This window comes from Dromiciops gliroides, chromosome 1 (genome assembly GCF_019393635.1).
Source record: "Dromiciops gliroides isolate mDroGli1 chromosome 1, mDroGli1.pri, whole genome shotgun sequence".
In the NCBI taxonomy this organism is placed as follows: domain Eukaryota; kingdom Metazoa; phylum Chordata; class Mammalia; order Microbiotheria; family Microbiotheriidae; genus Dromiciops; species Dromiciops gliroides.
The window spans coordinates 753925880-753941941 of NC_057861.1; the positions used below are offsets into that span (position 1 = coordinate 753925880).

General features: G+C 47.9%; 1 protein-coding gene across 1 annotated transcript; it reads right to left on the bottom strand.

The window, feature by feature from the left end:
- Positions 1-539: 539 nt before the first annotated feature.
- Positions 540-14191, bottom strand: SFRP4 (secreted frizzled related protein 4). Its single transcript, XM_043975894.1, has 6 exons — positions 13719-14191; positions 10992-11072; positions 10832-10897; positions 5924-6122; positions 4883-4946; positions 540-3138 (listed from the first exon to the last, which is right to left on the bottom strand). Exons 1-6 carry the CDS (start codon positions 14161-14163, stop codon positions 2959-2961), a joined length of 1035 nt encoding a protein of 344 aa, XP_043831829.1. The 5' UTR covers positions 14164-14191; the 3' UTR covers positions 540-2958.
- Positions 14192-16062: the final 1871 nt, after the last annotated feature.

Sequence of the window (16062 nt, forward strand, 5' to 3'; positions counted from 1 at the left end):
ATAAGCAATGTACTGAGCATGGGCTCTTTATTATTGGCTTCCAATATTTAGGTGATGAGGCAGTAAGATGGAGGACTTTGGGGAAAGGAGTTGTTTTCAGCTCAGTCACACTCTTTAGCTGCTAAGCTAAAATTGTGTCATGGCAGAACCTTCCTAAGGATCCTTGTAAGGGGAAGAGGGAAACAATAGGGGTGCTCAGAGAATGAGAAGAATGTAGAATTGGAAGGCATCTTAGGGAGGAGCTGCTGATAATGCCCTCAGTTTTCAGATGGGGAAACTGAGGCCCATGCTGGGAGGGGAACATCTCTTGCCCATGGCCACAGAAATAGTGGCAGGAGCCAGGAGGAGGACCCAGGTGTCCTTACGTCCAGTGCTATCCTCACTGTACCACACACTCTTAAGTGGGCTTTTCAGTCAGGAGAGGGAGAAGGCAGCTTTTAAAGGGATGTGCTATTGATGTAAAGTTCATGTGTGTGTGTGTGTGTGTGTGTGTGTGTGTGTGTGTGTGTTTAACAGATAATAGCAGAGTCCCAAGTGGGTCTGGTGCCATCTTTCTCCCTTTATTAGTCCCTTTAAAAATACGAAATCCCCTTCGCAGTAATTCACTGTTCAAAGAATAGAAAGGAATAAACTATTTAAGCAATAATATATACTTCCTAGTATGTGGCCCAGGGAGGCAGCCTGATGCTGGAGAGAGAAAGCTGGCCTTGGAGCAGGAAAATCAGGGCTCAAACTCTAATATACTTTGGTCGGGGGATTCTAGCTCAGGCACCCAAACTCTAAGACAGCCAATTGAGGAGCGCCAATGAGCCAACCTGTGACATCTGGGACACACCACAAGTCCCTTAACTTCTCAGGCACCTGAGGTTCTCCAGGGCCCCGGGGCAGACAGGCTGCTCTGGCGGAAGGCTACCATCTCTTCTTGGGGGCTAGCTATGCCGATGAAATAACAGGCAGAGGCTGGATGACTGGCTGCCTGCCTGTTGGGTCCCTTGGAGTGGGGCTTCTATGGGATGGGGGAAATGCCCCCCTCCCGAACTTTCTTCCAGTTCAAAAAAGACATCCCCTGCCTAACTCAGCTTAGCGGCCACACTGCCCAATACTGGACTTTCCATCACAGGGCCAGCTCACCACTTCCCCTGCCCTCCAGAACCTCTTTTAGGTATATCAGGATCACAAAGAGGCTCGATCTCTTTTCCGGCACTTTCACTGAAATCCTATGTCCACCACATTGTGCTGATCTGGGTTCAGATCCCACTTTAGACACTTTTTTAAGCCTGTGAGTTGGTGTCCTGTATCCTCTGAGTCCTTGTATGTGCTCTTTCCTCTCCACTGGGAGAGGTGGGGATGAAGAACAGACACACTTCCTGCCAGTTTATGGATAGGGCAGCCGATGCAGGGTCTGGTGCCACTGTGAGCTTTTCACGTTGCAAAGGTCCTGCCTCAGAGTCTTCCAGTGACAAAAACCCAGTACACAAGAAAGGTCTCTTTTCAGGTGCCTTTTAGCCAGGCTTAGTCTACTGAGGCCCTCAGAGTGGCTGGGGAGGGAGCTGGACCCAACCTCATGGGAGCTCACACAGTCCTTATCGCTCAGGGAAGAGTGTTAGAGGAAAAGAAACCTTAGCCACTGTAGGTATTCAAGAAATGCTTGTTGTTTACAGGAGAATGCAAGCTTACTGAAGGCAGGACTGATTTAATTTCCTTCTTGGTATCTCCAGTGCCTACTACTACTCTGGGCACACTTTTTTTTTTCGGGACTGGATCTTTAATTTCATCCAGGTAAGATGTAGATCAGAATCTTCTGTAAGAGTTATCTAGACCATTAAAGGTTGAATAACTCATCTGGGATCACACAGCCAATGTGTGTCAGAAGTGATACTTGAACTTAGGTCTTCTGGACTCTGAGACAGACTCTCCAGTCACTATGCCATGGGGGTTTATTGACCCCCACACATTTGGTGCTTAATAAACATTTGTTTAATTGAATTTACTTCCTTGGGTCTCCCCTACCCCTGCACAGATCCACTGCCCTGGGTCTCAGAGGCAGCAAATACTTCAGGTGGAATTCCAATCCAGGACATCCCTGCTGACACCTCAAAATGAATCACGAGCCTCTTCTCGGAGTTTTTTGGCCAAAATGAGATTTGAAAGCCAAGTCAGTTAGCCCTAACAGACGACCATATCTTACTTTGAATACTTAAAATGTTTCTAACACTTGGAGTTCTCCCAGTGTAGGCTGGGCTGCCTTAGGAGGTGGGGAATCCTCATTCCCTTTTGGGAATGTTATGGTGGGATTTTCACATATTGTTTGCATGAGATGGTGGCTGATGTTCTTTACCGCTCTGAAATTCTGTGACTCTTAGAATTATGGAATAATTTCATTACACATGGAAAACAGTAATAACCCACCACACCCCACAGAGCTCTTTGAAATACTGCATCTTTCCTTCCTATTTCTTGCTTCTTTTGCAAACAAACATTCATCTTCTAGACTACAGTTGATATCCTAACTGTAGAAGCCAGCTGAAGTGAGCTACATTTTACAGACAAAGAGTTTGGCATATGAGGCATTTTTACCATCCACACCAGGGACTGGAGTGTCCTTCCACTGTACGCTCTCCATCCTCACCAGCGGCAGGAGCGCCCTTCCGCTATCCTCTCAGCCATCACCCACTAACTGATAGAATATTATGGGGCTGCTTTGGCGATGAGAAGCTTTGCCCTTCTGCTCAAAGCCTCCTCAAACATCAATGCAGGTGCCAACCTGGAGCTATGGCTTGCAGTGGCTAAGCATGAGAAAGCAAACCTTGGATAGTAAAGTGCTAGGAAACACAATCTGCAGAGGACTGAGGCCGCACCCCGTGGGAAGGATGGTGGGCGTAAGTTCTTGGGCATACGCCCAAAGGAGGCTTGGGTCCCCATCGTGGCTGAAAGTCTTTGATTGGGGAAACTGTCAGCTCACGCCCTCTGCGGTTTTGGTCGCTTGGGGGCGCTCCTGGCTTTGATGCTCTTCTGAGGGCCCACAGGACGGGGCCCCAGGGGCTTTCCCTTGGGCTTGGGAGGGCCACTGCGGCTGGTGCGCCCAGCAGTTCGCTTCTGAGTCGTTCGCTGCTGCTCTTGTAGCCTCTCTTCCCACTGCTGTAGAGAAAATTTGGAAACATAAGCATGAAGGTTATGTTGCTAGTCAGAGGGTGACGCTCTTTCTCCTACAAAGTCAAGAACATGGCTCTTGTTTCAGCTTTTTTTTTTGGCCACCCAGTTCCTTTTTCTTTATTTCCAATTTCATAGATTCTGTTCTGGAGGGTCAAGGTTGCCAGGACTTTGACCTTTGGATAAATGGGGGCATTGCCATCTCTTGGACTATGCTAAAGATTGTCACTTAGAAGCCCCAGTAGACCAGGGCTCCTTGACTTTCACGGATCCCCAAGGTATTTATGGAGAGACATCAGGGGGTCCAGGAAGTTGGGGAAAAGGATATATTTGTTTTCACTAACCTCTGACTGAAACTTAGCATTTCCTTGAATGATGAATATAAAAATCCCTTATCTGAAAAGGGCTGAAACATCTTCATTAGATTGCCAAGAGTCCATGCTGCAAAAGGGAGTGAGAGCCCTTGCTCTGGACACTGGCATGATATTGACATACGGTGCTATCCTTGTAACATTTTTTTTTAAGTGAGGCAATTGGGGTTAAGTGACTTGCCCAGGGTCACACAGCTAGTAAGTGTTAAGTGTCTGAGGCCAGATTTGAACTCAGGTCCTCCTGATTCCAGGGCCGGTGCTCTATCCACTGTGCCACCTAGCTGCTGCACCATCCTTGTAACTTTCGGTCTGTGGCACTCTCACCCACCCAGGCACCCAGGTTTGACTTTGATCTTTCTCTACAACCCCAAATCTGAGGCCATGGACAGTTCTATCAGTTCTGCCTCTTTTGTGGATGGAGTTGCTCCTTAATAAAAGTGTGTTGAAACAAGTCAATGTCTTTTTTTTTTCTTTTTTTGGTGAGGCAATTGGGATTAAGTGACCTGCCCAGGGTCACACAGCTAGTAAGTGTCAAGTGTCTAGGGCCGGATTTGAACTCAGGTCCTCCTGAATCCAGGGCCAGTGCTCTATCCACTGTGCCACCTAGCTGCCCCAAGCCAGTGTATCTTTAAAAAGAAAGAAGGAAATGATTATTTAACATCACACAGATTGAGCTGGCCAATTTAGCTTCCAGGTGATTTAGGCCAGTCAAAGAAGAAGTCACAGAGTGGGCCTGTGAGAGCCTCTTGGGCCTCTCTCACCTCTTCCCACAGACATTCCTTGTGGCATCTACCCTAGGAGGGTGGGGCATATTGCTCAGAGAACCAGCTTTGGAGCCAGCCCACCTCTGATGCATGAGCATCACAGATCCGAGTCTCAGAGAAGATGCTGACCTGCATTGGCAGGAAGTTTCCTCCCTAGGAGTTTATTATACCAGTGAAAACACAGAACCAGTCCCCCTCCCTACTTCACTGTGTGATGTACTAGGGACATAGCTAATCCATGTCAGCCTAGGGATCTGAGGCCGGGTATCCCTGACTCTGAGGCCAGCTCTCTATCTCTATCTCTATTATGCCACACTACCTCCTAAAGGGAGGATCTTATCACAAGGGGTAGCAGAGGGACTAAGGAGAGCCATGAAAATCCATAAAATGTCTCTGTCGCTACAATTCCCCCACAGACCCAGATTGCCTCCCCCATAAACCCCCTCTACAGTCCTCCATACACACCCTCACAGATATCCAACACATATATCATACACACAAATTCACCCCCACCCCACATACACGCAGATGCCTCCATTCCCTCCCCCTCCTGGTACTCCCACACACCAGCGACAAAAGGGCAGTGGTCATACTTACTATAAACCTTTTCCCCAGCTGGTCTTTCCATTTTTCTACCAGGCAATTCTCAAGAAGCATCATTCTGAAACAAATAGTTGATGAAATAAAGTGTCATGAATGTGTCTGTCTAGTCAGTATTTTTATTTATTGATTGATTGATTTTTTGCAGGGCAATGGGGGTTAATTGACGTGCCCAGGATCACACAGCTAGTAAGTGTCAAGTGTCCGAGGCCGGATTTGAACTCAGGTCCTCCTGAATCCAAGGCCAGTGCTTTATCCACTGTACCACCTAGCCGCCCTAGTCAGTATTTTTAAAGCTACACCTACCATAGACTTCACCTTGGACCTCCATGACCAGCACCATCAGGAGGAGCAGCAGCAGTAGTGGTGGGGGCATACCCATAGTACTTTAAATGCGAGATGCTTTACATCTGATTCCCTCCTCAGTAGCAGCCCTGCAAGGCTGGAGGGAACTGAGGCTGACAGAGATAAGGTAACTTGCCCAGGTTTCAAGCTCAGGTGTTCCTGACTCCAAGTCTAGGACTCTAAGTCTAACTAAGCGGTGCAGAGGTTCCTGCTTTCACACATTCTAGGTCTAGAATCCCAAGACCTGATAATTCATTCCACTTCAGAAATGATTTTATATCTCTTTTATAAATACTAACACCTGGCCACGTTGTCTTCTCTAGCAGGATACAACCTCCCTGAGGGCAGAGATGGCTTCATTTTGGTCTTTGTATTCCTAGAACTAAACACAGGGTTCGGCACAGAGTGGGCACTTAACAAATGCTTATCAGGTGATTGCTTGACACAGAATAAGGAAGCCAGCCAAGTGGGAGAAAGCTTTTTGGAAGGAGTGCTAGCTAAGCCAACTGGTGCGGCATTAAATTAATTTTGTACTCAAAGACTAGAGTTTTCCATTCATAATACGCCCACCCCTAAGATGTAGGAAGTGCTAGGTGCTGGATTACAAAGGCAAAAACCAAACACAAAAGCATCATGCCTAAGCATCCATCAAAATCCATCTTCTCCCTGCCCTCCATCCCTGCCTCTGCCTACCTTGACCTCCATTCATAACACATGATGAGCACGTCTTGGTGGGGCAGGATGTTTGGGCACTGGCAGGAAGAGTTAGTCACAAGAGGCACCTGAGTCCGGGGAATGGGTGACAAGGACTTGAAAATCTCTTTCACGTCCACCACTGTGGTGACTTCGTGGCAGCCAGTTCTTTGCACGGCTTTTATTTTGGCGTGAATCACTGCAATTCAAAAGATATTGTGAGCAACGCTGCCATCCTCACGGGTTTGATGACCATCTCTTTGTGATGATGCTTAAATCGATCTAACCTTCACTAACTTCTCTGCTGAAGTAAACCCTGCCAGCTCAGCTCACATTTCCAACTGCCTTTCAGTTCCTTAACCTATCATATCATGTCCTTTAGACAGCTTTATTTTTTATTTCCCCCCAATTACATGTAAAGATTTTTTTTTTTGAGTTCCAAATTCCTGCCCCCTCCACACACACACACCTTTCCTTCCCCCCCCTCCCATGGCCAGCAAGCAATTTGATATAGGTTATATATTAGAATCATGGTAAATGCATTTCCACACTAGTCACGTTGTAAGAGATGAATCAGAACAAAAGAAAAGATGCAAGAAAGAATAAACAAGAACGACAACAAAAAAAGCAACAATGAAAGTGGAAATAGTCTGCTTCAATCTGCATTCAGACTCCATAGTTCTTTTTCTGAATGTGGAGAGTGTTTTCTACCATATATCTTTTGGCATTGTCTTGGATCATTGTATGGCTGAGAGGAGGTAAGCCTATCACACAATATTGCTGATACTGTGTACAGTATTCTCTCTTGGTTCTATTCATTTCACTCAATATTAATTCATGTAAATCTTGAAGTCTTTCTAGGTTTTTCTGAAATCCATCTGCTTATCATTTCTTTTAGCACAAGAGTATCCTGTAGACATCTTAAGCTAAACATGTCCCAAACAGAACCGATTATCTTTTCCTTAAACCCCACTCACCCCTACCATCCCTATTACTGTGGAGGACACCATCATTCTCCCAGTCTCTCAGCCTCACAACCTAGGAGTGATTCTGGATTCCTCACTATCTCTCACCACTCCCCCTCCCCCCCCCATACCTCAGCTGTTGTCCAGACCTATTGATTTCACCTTTGCAACATCTCCCCAATAAGCCCCCTTCTCTCCTCTGACACTTTGTCCACTCATATCCACATAGGGGTAGGCACTCATCACTTCCTGTCAGGACTGTTGTCATAGCCGCTGGAGACAGCGGTCTGCCTTCCTCAAGTTTTTCCCTACTCCAATCCATTCTTCATTCAACCACTAAAGCTCAGGTACCACCACCATGTGATTCCTCTACTCAGTAAACTCCACTGGCTCCCTATTGCCTCCTGTCTTCTTACACCTCCCTCCCCAGTAGGACTCTTTGATCCGGTGACACTGGCCTCCATCTCTCAGCTCTGGGTACTTTTTCCTGGCTGTCCTTCATCCCTGGGAATGTCCCTCTCCTCACCTCCATTTACTGTCTTCTCTGGTTTGCTTTAAGCCCCAACTAAAAGCCCATCTTCTATGTGGTCTTTCCCAGCTTCTCTTAATTCTACTTCTCTCTCAATGATTTCCAATTGATCTTTTGTGTAGCTTGTTTGTAAATACTTGTTGTCTTCCCCATTAGATCATAAGCTTCTTGGGGCCAGGGATTGTCTTTTGTTTCTTTTCTTTTCTTTTCTTTCTTTCTTTTTTCTTTTTTTTGGTGAGGCAATTGAGGTTAAGTGACTTGCCCAGGGTCACACAGCCAGTAAGTGTTAAGTGTCTGAGCCCGGATTTGAACTCAGGTCCTCCTGACTCCAGGGCTGGTGTTCTATCCACTGCTCCACCCAGCTGCTCCTTTTGTTTCTTTTTGTATCCCTAGTGCTTAGCACATAGTAGGAGCTTAATTAATGTTTATTGACTGACTGACCTCCAGCTAGTGGCTTTTCCCAAGCCTTTGAATGTTAGCATCTATCCTCAAAGATTTCCTTCAATTTTCCCCATATGTGTCTTATTTGTAGGCCTAGATAGAGTGCTGGGCCTGGAATCAGGAAGAACCGAGTTCAAATCTGCCCAGAGATAATTTCTAGCAGTATGACTGTGGGCAAGTCACTTAACCCTGCTTGCCCCAGTTTCCTCATCTGTAAAATGACCTGGAGAAGGAAATGGCAAACCACTCCAGTATCTTTGCCAGGAAAACCCCACTAAAAGGGGTCATGAAGGATCAGACATGATAGAAAAAAGCAACTATACAATGATATCTAACAGGCATTTCAAATTTTCTTCATCGGAATACAATTTCAGTTGGAAAAGAGACAAAAGAAGGGTGTGGTGTAGGAGACTGGGTTCCAGCCTCATCAATGCTGGCCTATGACCTTAGACAATTTACCTCTGTTTCCCAAGCCTCCATTTCCTCATCTGTATAATGGAGTGTATGTAATATATATGTGTATAATAATCCCTATATTACCTACCTCACAGGACTACCATGGGGAAAGTCCTTGTATACAAGAGCCTTGAGGGCTGGGACTACTGAAAGTCAGGTAGAGCCAAGAAGCATTTATTAAGCACTTACTGTGTGCCAGGGAGATAAAGAAAGACAAGACCCAGCCCCTGTCCTCCAGGATCTCAGATCCTAATATGGGAGAGAACATGTACACAAGCTCATACACACAAGACTCTTCTCTGAATGAAGGCCCTGCCGGATGGGGAGATAGGACATGGGGGGGTGGGGGAGGGAAAGAGACTGCAAAAGGCCTCCTGCATTATTGTCCTTGTATTCCCAGGCACTTAATCACCGTTGATTGTAAACTACAGAACCTTCCTGTAAATGTCCAAAGTAGCAGAAAAGTGCACCCACCACATCCTTTGGAGAACATGTGGAGTTAAAGGAACACAAGGAAAATGTTAAAGTGTCAAAAACAGATTTCAAATGCACAAGCAGCCTACTCGTTGTGCTGGCAAGAATTTGAACACTTTAATTTGTATTCAAATAACAGTAGCCTAATAATTTAGTGATTAGGACTAACAAACATTCCTAGCTAGAGATAGCACAGGGCTGGCTCCCCAAAGTACTTGGACATGATAGCAGTTTTACTATTAGTGTGCTTTTGAGTGAGAAAACTCACTCAGTAATAATGAATTCAGTGACAGCTTTAAATAAATGTGCAGGTCTGCTATCACAATCATATGGACATATATTTGATAAGTACTTATTCAGGTATATGTTCAAACTATTTCTTCAATCTACAGAAGGACTCAGAGTCAGGAAGACCTGAGTTCAAATTCTGACTCAGATACTTAGTAGCTGTATAACCCTAGATAAGTCACTTCATCTCTAACTCAGATTTCTCATTGGTTAAGTGGGGATTATTTTTTTTTATTTTTTTAAATTAAAAAAAAAATTTTTTTTAGTGAGGCAATTGGGGTTAAGTGACTTGCCCAGGGTCACACAGCCAGTAAGTGTTAAGTGTCTGAGGCCAGATTTGAACTCAGGTAGTCCTGAATCCAGGGCTGGTGCTCTATCCACTGCGCCACCTAGCTGCCTCTTAAGTGGGGATTATAATAGTACCTGTCTCACAGGGTTGTTGTGAGGAGCCAATGAGAACACACACGGTTGTTCAGTTATTTCAATTGTGTCTGACTCTTTGTGACTCCATTTGGGGTTTTCTTGGCAAAGATGCAAGAGTGGCTGGCTATTTCTTTCTCCTGCTCATTTTACAGATGAGGAACTGTTTGAGTTAAGTGACTTGCCCAGGGTGGAACAGCTAGTAAGCATCTGAGGCCACATTTGAATTCAGGAAGATGAGTCATCCTGACTCCAAGCCCAGCACTCTAGGCACTATGGCGCCACCTAGCCGCCCACAAACATATAGACACATCGATAAACTTCATTGTAGAATGTAATACATTTATAATATTTTATATATAGCATAACATTAGATCTACCTCTTTGCAAAACTTAGAGTGACATATAAGCATTCACTATTATTACATCCCCAACAATATTTTGGTGGCCTATACTGGACTCTGGTTAGGAATCACTGAAGTAGCTTGGAAGTCAGCTCTGAGTTTAAGGTCCTTCACTTCTTTTTTTTTTTTTTAGTGAGGCAATTGGGGGTTAAGTGACTTGCCCAGGGTCACACAGCCAGTAAGTGTTAAGTGTCTGAGGCCGGATTTGAACTCAGGTCCTCTTGAATCCAGGGCCGGTGCTCCATCCACTGTGCCACCTAGCTGCCCCCATGGTCCTTCACTTCTAAGCTTTACTGGGCCTTTGTAAAAAGGTAAAGCTGCCTACCCAGCCTGACTAACAGGCTTAGTTTTTGAACTGGCTAGAAATTCTGGGGAAAGTCCATTTGCCAACAGAAAAGTCCCATACAAACATCTCTAAGGAAAGTGCTCTTTCTTTTAAATAGAATTTACAAGTATTCCAGCTGTGGGTTAACAAGTTTTCTCCTTTTTAAAGCAATAAGGCATGCTTATTGCTTAAATGCCCAAATAGGGGTAAAGCATACAGGAGAGTCTCAGCATAGAAACTTTTGGGGAGAAGAAGGCTAGTGAGCCAAATCAGCTATCAGCAAGGCCCAAGGGCTGGGGTCCTCCCCAAGGAAAAGAAACAAGTCACAGGAAGATAACTGCCTGTTATAATGCTAAACTCTGATGCTCTGCAGATTCTGGCTGATTTACCCAGATCATCCCCTTCTCTGTCTCTATCTGTTTGACCTACACAGAATGGCTTACGTTGTGCATACTAGCTTGATTTTACCACTAAATTCACCCTATAACCCATCCACCCTTCTCCTTTTTTCAGTCGATAATGTATGAGTGGCTTGGGAGGAGGGCTTTGTTACCATCCAAGTCTCAGAAGTGGACAGCTCCATGCTCATGCAGCCCCATGACTCACCATAGCTGTAGTTCTTGCTCATATAGGTTGTGAGGGTGGGCTTCACCTTTTTGCATTTACACCGGTCTTGAGAAAACAAAAGAGAAAGGAAAGACTGAAAGCAGCTGTGGCATTTAGTTTGGAGAAGACAGCCAGGAAAAGTGAACAAAGAGGAACTCACCAGGGCTTAGGCGCTTGCAGTCAGTGTCAAGAGGTCTCTCCTGTACCATCATGTCTGGGGTCATGTCTATCCACTTCGCATCTGGAAAAGGGCATGGGCCACGTGGTATGTTAACTTCTAATTCTCTATTGAAAGAGCAAGTAGCAGGGCAGCTAGGTGGCCTAGTGGATAAAGCACCCACCAGTTCTGGATTCAGGAGGACCTGAACTCAAATCCGGACTCAAACACTTGACACTTATTAGCTGCGTGACCCTAGGCAATTCACTTAACCCTCATTGCCCCACATTAAAAAAAAAAAAGAGTAAGTAGTTTTTATATTCTCCACCAGCAGAATGAAGGACATGGAAATAGTGGCCTGGCATATGCTCTATCAGGTTTCGACCCCCTCCCCCAAGCTTCTTGAACTCTCGTACCCTCATTTTACAATATTATCTAAATTTATAGTATAGATTTTCTAAATTTATAGTATTTCTAAGTTTCCCAGGGCAGGCTCTAGTCTCAGGGCATCTTCACAGGCACAGTGCAAAGGGAAGGGACGGGCAGCTTTGGTAATGGCAACAGCCAGACTGGATACTTCATCCCCTCCGCCTGCCCCACACCCAGTTTCCGAGTCTCAGAATGAGAAGGGATCACTCACTTTTTAAGTTTCGGCTACTTATAACGATCAGGTAAAGGTGAAGTGTCCAAATTCCCCAAGGTTTTTTTTTTTTTCTATATAGCCATAATCTAAGTCTACATACAGATGACGTGAAATCAATCAAGCAATAAACAAGCATTTATTGACACACCTACTGTGTGCCTGGCCCTAAATAAGCAACCTATCACTATAGATACCCGATCATCTAGAGGTGTTTTTTTGAGATTCTTGATTATCCAGGTAGGTGTCTCCATTCGCAGATATAAGCTCAGCTTTAACTTGCTCGGAATGATGGAAAGAGGACTTAGGTTCTGATAGCTGCTATCTGTGGGGCCGTGCGTTAGCCACTTAACCTACCTGGGCCTCAGTTTCCACATCTGTAAAATGAGCCAGTTGGATTAGGCCACCTCTGAGGTCCCTTCTACTACAGATCCATAGTCATATGATCTCCTTCATGAGGTTGGTGATCAGCTGATCCATACAAATTTCAGGCTGTCAACAGGTATTTATTAAGTGCTTACTCTACCTAAGGGACTGTCCTAAATTCTGGGAACGAAAAGACAGAACAAAAACAGTCCCTGGCCCCAGAGAGCTCCCCATCTTAATGGGGAGATACCGGGTAAATACAAAGATACACACATGATATCTATGGGGGGGGGGGCATGAGGGGGCCAGAGGAAATGCCTTCAAGCCATGGAAAACCAACCAACCAATCAACCACTTTCTGCAGACATGGGAGGAGACGACACCAACCTTCTTGGTTCAGATAAAGGAAGGTCTTAGGGACCATAAGCCTCCATTTTTAGTCTTTTGGAGAACTTTCCCACTACGAAATCCCTGATGAGTCACGAGCCGGGCCTTTGCCCTCCTTCCCTTCTCTTGTTTCCAGCTGGAGGTGGGAAAAGGGGCAGTCACTTTGCCTCTAGACCTGGAAATACCAGGATCCTCCAGCTGGGCAGCCCGTTCCCCACACCAGATACCCAAGGATGGAGTGGAAATCATCCCTTTAGGTGTGAGAATGCCAGCCAGACTCCAAGCCTGTGCTGGTGACGTTATCATCATTATTAGGAGATCCAGTCAAGAAGCATGAAGTCCCCACTAGGTGCCTGGCACGGGGCTAAGCATCCTTTGGCATTCTAAGCAGACTAAGATGAAATGGGGCCACACTAAGGTTTGTGCAGGGCTCTGAGCCTCCATCAGACTGGGACGTGGGAACCACGTTATTATCCTCATTCTACAGATGAGGAAAGGATTCCGGAGGGTTTGTAAAGGAAGGGGAAGAGAAGGACTCCCAGGCTTGACCTAAAGCCTCCGGGAAGATTGGGGAGCAGAGCCCTTCGGGGAGAGGGCGGGTCGCACTAGTCTCTCCCGGGGCTCATAGGACGCAGTTACCTCTCTTGCTGCTACCGTTCAGCGGCCAGTGCCCTAAAAAGAGAGAAGCAGCTGGAGGCTGGCGCACGAGCCAAGTCTAGGGTTAGATTCCGGCTTAGAGCGTTAGAGATGGAAGAGACCCGGGTTTACGTCTAGTTCAGGCTCCTTATTTCACAGGGAAGGAAACTGAGACTCGTAGCGATCTCAGGATCATCCTCTGGAGCTGGAAGGGGTCCCCGAAGCTAGCTAGTCTAGGCTCCTTATTGTCCAGTGGAGGAAACTGTGTCTCAGAGTGGGGAGGCGACTTGCCTGAGGTCACGAAGTATGTGGTATGTGGCAGAGACCCTACGTCCTCCGACTCGAAAAGCAAGGGTGTGTGTGTGTGTGTGTGTGTGTGTGCGTGCGTGCGCGTCTGTGTCTGTGTCTCTCTCTCTCTCTCTGTGTGATATATGTCCCACCATATGTGATATGATATAATTCACACCATGCTAGTTGCGTGACCGCGGGCAAGTACGCCTTGTAGATATCTCCAAGAGACTCAGTTTCCCCACTGAAAACCAGGGGGCTAAGATAATTTCTGTTGCCAGCCTCCCCGGGGGTTTTGGAGGGGCAGCTGTGGAAGCCCTGACTCCAACTCCCCGGTGCCCTCCTTTTGGAACCTCTCCGGATGCCCCTGGCCCAGGGATCCCTCCCCAAGCTGCCCTGAGCCCTCTCGGCACCTTCAGGCAGGTCTGTGACGATGGCCTCAGGGGAGATGCACACGCCGCGGTCGTAGACCGGCAGGTCGTCGCAGGCCAGACTCTCGGGCCAGCTGTGGTTGTAGAGGCGCATGAGGGGCTCGCAGTCGTCCCGGGCGCGCTGGCACAGCGCCTTGCAGGGCCGAATGGGGTCGTGCAGGAACTCCAGCGCGCAGATGGGCGCATACATGGCGCACAGGAAGAAGCGCAGCACCGAGCTGCAGTTGGCGTCCACCAGCTCCTCGTACTGCTCAATGGCTAGCACGGCGTTCTCCTGCGTGCTGTGGTGCAGGTGGTTGGGCATGCGGGTCAGGTTCCAGGGCATGGAGCGGCACATGGGGATACGCACAGGCTCGCAAGGCGCGCCGCGCACTGCCCGGGTTAGGCGCAGTGCCAGGGCCAGTGCTGCCAGGCTGGCGACGAGCATGGCTGCAGCCGTCGGGCCGCCCTCCTGCTCAGTCCGCTACCGGCGCTGCCGCCGGGATTGCTGGGGCTGGCTGGGGCGCTGCCGTCTGGACAGCCGGGACCGCCTGGGGTGCCGCCGGCGGGACCGTCAGGGCCGCCTCGGGAGCTGCCGCCGGTGTAGCCCGCGGTCTCCCGCCCGCTAGCTCACGGTTCCGCTGGCCCCGTCGGACCTCGGAGCAGCTGGGAGCCCGCAGGCGGCCGCTCCTCTCTGCTGCGCCCCGGCCCCGGCCCTGGTCCCAGCTCCAGCTCCTGCTCCTGCTCAGGCTCCGAGTGCCGACAGCCATGGCCCCAGCAGGCTGCTATTTATCCCCGCGCCGCATCTGACGTGGGCCCGGCCCGCGGCTCGGCACTACGGGAGGGCTCCCCCGCTGCCGCCCCCCTCGGCCCCGACGCGCTGACATCACCTCCCCCGAGGGCAGGGGCAGGGGCTGGAGCTGCGGGGAGGGCCCGGGCGCACGCTCCCCCGGCTTGGAGATGAGGGCCACGGGGGCTGGGGAGTGGCTGCTGTGTTTATGGGGGTGGAGTGCGGCTCGTTAACCCTTGGGCCCGGCCCTCAGCCAGCCTGAGCTGGGCGCTCCTATCAACTCTTGGAAGTGCAAACTAGAAGCTCCGAATTGAGCAGAAAGCTGTTTTCGCTTTCTCCAACAGGGGGCTCAGCAGCTCCTTTGCCCGGGTCCCCAAAGGCTTTAAGAAAGACATTCTTAGGGGTGGGTGAAGAAAGAACTCCTTAACATTTCCCTGTGCTCTGAAACGTTTGTTTGTTTGGCTTTTTTTTTAGGGCAAATGTCCTTCTTTTGTGCTATTCCCACAGAAGCGGGTGTCTCTGGATTGTCACTCTGGGTGGCTGCAAGTCAGGAAGTCAATACACATTTCTTAAGAGCCAGGGACTGTGCTAAGTGCTGAAGATACAGAGAAAGGCAAAAGAGGCTCCCTGCACTCAAGGAGCTCACGTTTTATCGAGGGAGGCAACATGTCAATATCTTTGCACAAAGATACTCTAGCTAGGATAAGTAGGAAAGGCGGAGTCAGGGCTGGAATAACCGCGGAAGTCAGCTCCTGGCTATCTGGCCCGACTCTCTCATGTTATAGATGAGAAAACAAGGACCAGAGAGAGGAGGTAACCCGGATGAAGTCACACAGCAAGTGATAGACCATTGGAGACCGGGTGGTACGATCCAAGCAACACTGAGCTCTGGAGTCAGGGGACCTGGGTTCAAATCTGCTTGTGTTATCTGGAGCAAGGACTTTTCCCCTCTCTCAGGTTCAGTTCCCTTATTTTTAGGAGAAAGGAATGGGCCTCATGATTTCTAGGCTCTCTTCCAGCTCTAGAACTAGAATTCAACTTGGAACCCCAAATTCCTAGTTCGTCCATCTTGCATCACTCAAGGCTTGATTTTGGGGCCAGTTCTTGTCTCTCTATGACTTTGGGCAAGTGACATTGTCTCTGAACTGCAGACTCCTTATCTATAAATGAGTGGGTCAGATTAACTGCTTACTGAGGTTTTTCCAGTTTAAAACGTCCCTGTGTGTGTGTGTGTGTGTGTGTGTGTGTGTGTGTGTGTGTGTGTGTGTGTGTGAATGTACTCCAAGTATTCTTTGCTGTTTGGGGTTTTGAGAAATCTATCCTCTCCTTTCCTTTTTCCTGTAAATTTCCCTTCACTCTCTTTGCCTTTCTTCAGAACTTCCCAAGCCACTGAAAGAATGGGAAAAACAGTGGACACCACTTTTTGGGACTTCCCTTGTCCCAAAGGGCCCCAAACCAGAAATCTAAAGTCTTCATTTTGAGTTTGGGGTGGGGGTTGATTTGAGTGAGAAGATATGACTTGGAATGTGAGCATATGGAAGCACCTTGGGCCCAGGC

Bases quoted from the DNA above. Each gene is read 5' to 3' on its own strand.
- SFRP4 (XM_043975894.1), bottom strand. From the start codon at position 14,163: ATGCTCGTCGCCAGCCTGGCAGCACTGGCCCTGGCACTGCGCCTAACC. The intron at 11,073-13,718 runs GTGCCGAGAGGG...GCCCTTTTCCAG, and splicing joins CGTCACAGACCTGCCTGAAG to ATGCGAAGTGGATAGACATG. The intron at 10,898-10,991 runs GTGAGTTCCTCT...TGTTTTCTCAAG, and splicing joins CTGCAAGCGCCTAAGCCCTG to ACCGGTGTAAATGCAAAAAG.